We start from the raw sequence: 7,977 nt of genomic DNA on the forward strand, positions 1-7,977 counted from the left end.
GATTTGTATTCTATTAATAACCAAAAAAATTATAATATTAAATATATAATAATAAAATAAAATAATTTCAATCTAAAAATTTTATAAATTGAAGTTGTAGATAAGTTATTAATTATTTAATAGAAATAATAGAATTATATAATTAATAATATATATATATATTTATATATTTAAATATATATTATAATTTGACAGGTGAGTTTGACCAAACTGAGATCCACCTCAGACCCGTTTTTAGACCCATTAGACTGGGTTTAAACCTGTTCTACAAGGTTGGCTTTACTCCATTCTTGTCCACTGATGTTGCCTTACCCAATTTCAAACAATGCATGAATTTGATTTGGGGCAATGCTTTTATTAGCATATCAGTGGGCTTGTGCTCTGTGGATATATTCTCGAGCTCTATTTCTCCTTTTGAGATGATATTCCTAACAAAGTGTAACTTCAAATCTATATGTTTTGATCTCTCGTGATACACTTGATGTTTTGCCAAGTGTACAACGCTGTGATTATCACAATAAACTTTTACATGTTCTTGTCTTAATATCAGGTCATAGATGATCCCCTTAAACCATATGGCTTCCTTGATTGCCTCTAAGACCGCTATAAACTCCGCTTCAGCTGTGGACTACACGACTATCGATTGTAAGGTGGCTTTCCAACTTACCGTTATTCAAAATACTATGAATATATAGTTCGTTAATGACTTCTTTATGTCCAAATTTCAAACAAATCGCATCACATTTTGCTCACAATTCGCTCGAGTGTTTTTTTGTAACTTCTTGGATTGAATGGCCGATCGTACTTCTTCCATGGAAATTGACCGATCTTTCACATATGACAACGTATACCTAAAGTTTTCATAAGATCTTGGGAGAACATTTAGTAGGATCAATGCCTTGTCTTCATCTTCCATTTTCATCTCTGAGATCGCTAAAAACTCCACTTCAGTTGTGGACTACACAACTATCAATTGTAGGGTGGCTTTCCAACTTACCGCCATTAAAAATACTATGAACACATAGCTCGTTAATGACTTCCTTATATCCAAATTTCAAACAAATCGCATCACCATGTTGCTCACAATTCGCTTGAGTGTTTTTTTGTAATCCTTGGATTGAATGACCGATTGTACTTCTTCCATGGAAATTGACCGATCTCTCACATGTGACAAGTTCGTCCCTAAAGTTTTCATAAGATCTTGGGAGAGCATTTAGTAGGATCAATGCCTTGTCTTCATCTTGTATTTTCACATCGATATTTTCCACATCATCAAGAATCTTGATGTATTCTTCAATTTGAACTCCAAGATTTTTGTCTTCTCGAATCTTGAAAGGATCTCCAAGACATAATAATTGCAATATGTACCTTCTCAAGGATATCTCGCCTAACCATGGAAACATCAGATGATAGGACTCTGTAATCATGGCAGTTAAGACTCTCGCTTTATCTTAATGAGATTCGATTAGATCCCATCCATATTTATCGGAGTTTTATCTACTGACGAAGATGTCTTCATAATTCCTAACTACTATTGGGCTCCTATTTCTCAGCCACACTAATGGGCTTGGACACTTAGGAAATGATATGTGGACTCGATCTTGCCAGAATTTTCAAGGACTTAGATTTCTCAGCCACATTAATGGGCTTGGACCCTCAAGGAGTGGTACGTGGACTCGATCTTGTCAAAATTTTCATGGGCTTGACCTTTTTGATATGTTCTTGAGCTCGGTCTTTTTGGAAGAGACAATGATCTCAGAAACCCCTGATTAATAATGAAACCCGACCGTTAACAGGCTAAGTCAATTTCGGATATGAGCTTGGATCCGCGGCATCATATTAGATATTTGAAGACTGTCACATTCATCCTAGGCCACATTAACAGGCAATAGCCAAAAAGTGTTGGACCCAACTTTCCAACCAGTTGAGCAAGACATCAAATAATGAAATTTTCCCTTCTCTTTCTTAGTTTTATGGCTGTTTCACTTTCATTATCAAATTTAATTGAACAGCAAACCATTCCAATGTACTTTCATTTATAAATATACTTCAGGTAAACCCGGCGATTGTATGGAGTAAAGCTTCCAGGAATTATAAAATTTATACCAAATTTAGAATATCGTTTGAAAGAAGAAAAAAAAAATTTGAGTATTCACGTAATTGGGAACCGATTAACCTGGACATACTAAGCTGTTCCTTGCCTAAATTGCTCTTTCATTAAAATTGATATTGACAGAGCCAGCCAAAGTTTATTAACCACTCTATAAATTGTTAAAAAGAGTCGAGTGAATCTTATTTCTTAACAAAAAGGCCGAAGTTCTACGAAGAAAAAGTTCATAATCATTTTTTTTTAGAGTTATTCGAAATGATTCTGATCTATCAATCAATACACACACCATAATTTAGGCCATATTATGGATATCAATATGAGCGAATGAGCTTTTTTTCACGTTATTGAAATGAATCCAAAAGATTATTCTACTGAATGGAGTGTGTCTCTCAATTCAATAAAATCATACATCATTTTCTTTGTAAGTTTTCCAACGTCTACCGTCTCCGCCGAGACGTTCTCGAAGATAGAGACTAGAGTTCTCATATTAAGGAAAATGAATGAACATTTAGTTTGAAAGGGAGATGCGTTCGGAGTGATTCGATTCGAGAGACAATCGTCCTAAACCTATATACTATAAATATGATAAAAGTTGAGAGTTTTTTTACCTTCAAATTTTTTAGTTTTATATTGTTGTGATTATAGATTTTTGTGTTTTACTTTGGCAGAATGAAAAAAGGTTGTGATATTTTAAGGATAAGTTTGTCAAATACAAGCAAGGAGCAATCTCAGCAAGACTGGTGGTTACTGGGTGACCTTTCAAGTTGTCCCCTTCCACCACAATAAATGGCAAATAATGACAACCCCAATTTCCCAATGATAATTCTTTCTTTTGATCTTAGCTTCACAAAATTTACAAGTTTAGGAATTCCACACGGGCTTATGCATATAAAATCATCGCAATAAAACAGGGACCAGAAGAAACTAGCTAGTCAGTTGGAAATGGATTGTTAAATCATTTTTGGTCGTGTTCTCGGTCATTTTATTGTCTTAGTCTAATACTGTGGACTTTTTGTCGATTTTACCAGTATATATCTTCTAAAATTCGAAGATGAAAAAACCAAAAAAATTCAATCTGGTTTCATGCTACCACCTAACAAAGAATCCCCATGATTTTTCACAACAAAACCAACAAGATTTACGCCCCCCAAATAATCACTAACCTCTCCAGCAACAACTTTTCCATGCAAAACCCAAAATATAATCTTCAAATTTAAACTAGCTGTTACAAATATAGGATGAAAAACACAGTTCTTGTTGAGTCAAATTCGAGGGAACTTCAGAAAGATAACGACACTTGATCCTACTTTGGCATCATCTTCTGTTTCAATGTTCACACATTTCATGCTATAAATATCTTTGGTTGTATCTATTAATTAATCAAGATTTCACGTTTAGTTCATCCTTTCCTGGAACTTCATTTCTTGGTTCATTTATTGCTATATGGAATTGAGCTTGAACTTTTCTTTGATAAAGTCCTACTTTTAATGCTTCTATTCACGATCTTTTACTGAATTCTATAGAGGGCTATTTTTACGCTCGGTTAAACATTTTTTTTACTGCTCATTCCCTTTTGGTGTAAAAGATATCGGTTTTGTTGGAGAACTACTGTTGTACAAGAAACCATTCTTTGCTTTCACGAGACTTTTGATTGTTCAGGTTTGCTTGTCCTATTCTTGGTTGATTTAGATTGTTCTGGATGAGTGGTGTTGGTTAAAACAGGCTTTTCCACTAGCCTGATTTCTGCTTTAGGCCTTATATATATGTACGGGTTCAGTCTCGTTTCCATTGTGTTTCGGATTCAAGCTTTCGATAAAAAAAAAAAATGAAGTCTTTAGTCCTGTTCAGAGGGCTGGTAGTTTTATCTTTATTGTGTGGATGTGTTTTGAGTAAAGAGTGTACTAACATTCCTACTGCATTATCTTCTCATACGTTTAGAAATCAATTATTGTCGTCGGAAAACGAAACGTTTAAACGGGAGGTTTTTTCACATTACCATTTGACTCCTACTGATGATACTGCCTGGTCGAGTCTGTTTTCAAGAAAAATGTTGAGGGAGGAGGATAAGAACAATTGGGAGATGGTGTATCGAAATATCAAGAATTATGGTTCGGTGAAATGGGATGGAGGATTGCTTAAGGAAGTGTCGTTGCACGACGTGAAATTGGATCCGAACTCAATTCATGGTGTGGCTCAGAATACCAATTTAGAGTATCTGATGATGTTGGATGTTGATAGATTAGTATGGAGTTTTAGGAACACGGCTGGCATCGAGCCACCAGGCCAGCCATATGGCGGGTGGGAGCAGCCAACTTCAGAGCTTCGGGGTCACTTTGTAGGTTGGTTACATTTATGCCACATTCTTTTTGTTTATAGCCTGTTCCTTTGTGTGTGCACAGTTAATTGACATATGTCTTGCATTCAATATCTTTGTATTTTTATGTATTGTAGGGCATTATTTGAGTGCCTCGGCGCACATGTGGGCAAGTACACACAATGAGAGCCTTGAAAAGAAAATGACTGCTGTAGTTTCGGCTCTATCTTCATGCCAAGATTTAATGGGAACAGGGTATCTTTCGGCGTTTCCCTCAGAGTTTTTTGATCGTTTCGAATCCATACAGCCTGTATGGGCACCTTATTACACAATTCACAAGATACTGGCTGGCCTTCTGGACCAATATACTCTAGCTGGAAATGATCAAGCTTTCAAAATGGTGAAATGGATGGTCGAATACTTCTATCGCCGTGTGCAAAATGTGGTTTCGAGGCACACAATTGAACGACACTGGACTTCACTGAATGAAGAAACTGGAGGCATGAACGATGTTCTTTACAGATTATACAGCATAACGGTCCGAAATTACAACATTCTAGAGGTTGTCAACTTTTAAATTGATTCCAACATTGATACTCTATGTTCTCCTTCTCGCAGGGAGACCAGAAGCACTTGTTATTAGCTCATTTATTTGATAAACCTTGCTTTCTTGGGCTGCTGGCTGTTAAGGTGATCATCATGAACTTCTTCAAACAATAAATAATGTTTTATTTTGTTTACCTAACTGTTTTCAAACTTCTAGGCCGATGATATATCTGGATTTCATGCCAATACTCATATTCCTGTTGTGATCGGATCTCAAATGCGGTATGAGGTCACTGGTGATCTGCAATATAAGGTATTTATTACAAGAAACAAGAACCTGAAAATGTTTAAGTTAACAAGTTAAGTTCTTTTTCTCCATAAATCTGCCAGGAAATTGGAACATTCTTCATGGATATAGTTAACTCCTCTCACAGCTACGCTACAGGAGGAACGTCAAATAGTGAGTTTTGGTACAGACAGCTACACCTTGATCCTGCACATTTTTATACAACATCTATCATTATGTCCCTCAAAATTCTTGTTTGAATTGGTTTGCAGGTCTGATCCCAAGCGTTTAGCCAGCACACTAGACGAAGAGAACGAAGAGTCTTGCACAACTTACAACATGCTAAAGGCAAGTTGATTTGTGCTAATATACAATTTTAAAGTATTAATGCTCTTTAAGAATAAAGGGACATTTGTTTCTTGTCTTTATTTTCGGTTTCAATTTTTACAAGCGATTGACGTCGGTTCTACTAGGTTTCACGCAACCTTTTCAGATGGACGAAGGAGATTGCTTACGCTGATTACTATGAACGTGCAATAACAAATGGTGTTTTGAGCATTCAAAGAGGAAGGGATCCTGGAATAATGATTTACATGCTCCCGCTGAAGTCTGGTGGTTCTAAGGCAGTAAGTTACCATGGATGGGGAACGAAGTATGATTCTTTCTGGTGCTGCTATGGCACTGGTATGAACAAGTGCCAGCTTTATTTTACTTTCATGATTGCAAGAAGCGTAAACTTTTCTTGTTTGTGTTAATGTCAGTGTTTGTCATTGTGATTCTGTTTCCTTATTTACTTGTGTAGGGATTGAATCATTTTCGAAACTAGGAGATTCGATATACTTTGAAGAGGAAGGAAACGTACCTGCCCTTTACGTTATTCAGTACATACCAAGCACACTTAACTGGAGATCAGGACAAATATCTCTCAGCCAACAAGTGGAACCTATCGTGTCATGGGATCAACGGCTACGTGTGGGATTGACTGTTTTATCCAAGGAGGTCTCTGTCCCCAAATAGGTTTTCTAACTCGATTCTGAATCAAGAATAAGCTAAATTTCTGTATTTTACACCTTGTTTTTCAGCAAGCAGTGGGGGAAACATCTACCTTGAACTTCAGAATACCTCCATGGAAATATTCAGCTGGCGCAAAGGCGTCATTCAACGGTCAGGATATTTCCCTACCAAGTCCAGGTGAAATCAAACCCTTTATTTTCCTATGTTGAAAGAAAATAATCTTTTACTTCACTTTCCAAGTATAGCGCCTAGTTTCCTGATATTCAATGGTTTGTTGCAGGCAATTTCCTATCACTTACCAGAAATTGGAGCCCTGGTGACAAAATTACTCTTGAGCTGCCTCTAAGCATAAGAATTGAGGCTATTAAAGGTACTTCTCTGGCTTGTTCCATCGAGACTTCATCAATCTGTAGCAGAATATCAGTTTCTTTATTCGAATACTGATGAATTATTTACATGGCTTAGATGACCGGCCTGAGTATTCTTCTCTTCAAGCAATATTATACGGTCCATACCTTCTAGCCGGTCTATCCAGCGGTGATTTTGACATCAATGCAGATCCAAAAACTCCAATTTCAGACTGGATCACTCCAGTTTCAGATGATCACCATTCCCATCTGATCTCCCTAACACAAGAATCTGGAAACACAACATTAGCATTCACAAATGCAAATGGATACATACAAATGCAGGACATCCCCGATGCTGGAACCAACTCCGCAGCTAATGCAACTTTTAGACTCATTATGAAACATCCTAAACTCGGAAGCTTCTCGGGACCAGAAGATGCAGTAGGAAAGCTGGTCATGCTAGAGCCCTTTAATTTTCCTGGCAAGATCATCGTGCATAACGGAGAAGGGAAAATTCTTGGAGTTACAGATTCCGAGGAATCCTCTCGTTCAAGTTTTTGGTTGATTCCTGGACTTGGTGGTAAAGATGGAACAGTTTCCTTAGAATCAATGGATAGAAAAGGTTGCTTTGTTCACAATGGTGTTGATTTTCATTCCAGGGCGATCATGAAGCTTAACTGCAGGTCAAATTCATTGGATGAAGGATTTGGTGAGGCTGCAAGCTTCAGTTTGAGGAAAGGATTGAGTGAATATCATCCAATAAGCTTCGTGGCAAAAGGGATTGGCAGGAATTTCGTTATGGTTCCATTATTCAGCTTAAAAGATGAATCTTACACTGTATATTTTAATTTTAAATCATAAAACTCCTAGGCTATGTTTGGTAGCTATGATAACGGAATGATTAATAAATAATCATCTCTTATTTCATGTTTGATTCATTTTTAATTTAACATGGAGGCCCTTGATTATGATTGAAAGCCCTCACTATTTATGTTATTTGTGTGATTAAATATCCTTCCTCAAAGGTGTGATAATGTATAATTTTTGAATAGTGATAATGATAAGATTGTATATTAACCATAATACCCTTGAATTGTTTTCTTCAATATATTATGAAAATTAAAATTAGTAAAAATTTAATAATTAATATAATATTTAAATTTTTNTCAAAGGTGTGATAATGTATAATTTTTGAATAGTGATAATGATAAGATTGTATGTTAACCATAATATCCTTGAATTGTTTTCTTCAATATATTATGAAAATTAAAATTAGTAAAAATTTAATAATTAATATAATATTTAAATTTTTATTATATTTTTTATAAATTAATTTCATATATTTTTATAGTTTTTA

At 35.8% G+C, this 7,977-nt stretch overlaps 1 protein-coding gene across 1 annotated transcript; it reads left to right on the forward strand.

Moving 5' to 3' along the window:
• The first annotated feature begins 3,367 nt into the window (after nucleotides 1-3,367).
• Nucleotides 3,368-7,613, forward strand: LOC140957786 (uncharacterized). Its single transcript, XM_073415179.1, has 11 exons — nucleotides 3,368-4,449; nucleotides 4,562-4,962; nucleotides 5,043-5,114; nucleotides 5,188-5,283; nucleotides 5,361-5,440; nucleotides 5,529-5,604; nucleotides 5,730-5,940; nucleotides 6,059-6,255; nucleotides 6,339-6,447; nucleotides 6,551-6,640; nucleotides 6,736-7,613. Exons 1-11 carry the CDS (start codon nucleotides 3,936-3,938, stop codon nucleotides 7,479-7,481), a joined length of 2,592 nt encoding a protein of 863 aa, XP_073271280.1. The 5' UTR covers nucleotides 3,368-3,935; the 3' UTR covers nucleotides 7,482-7,613.
• The last annotated feature ends 364 nt before the right edge of the window (nucleotides 7,614-7,977 follow it).

The sequence above is a fragment of the Primulina huaijiensis genome, chromosome 14 (assembly GCF_012295235.1).
Source record: "Primulina huaijiensis isolate GDHJ02 chromosome 14, ASM1229523v2, whole genome shotgun sequence".
Lineage (NCBI taxonomy): Eukaryota > Viridiplantae > Streptophyta > Magnoliopsida > Lamiales > Gesneriaceae > Primulina > Primulina huaijiensis.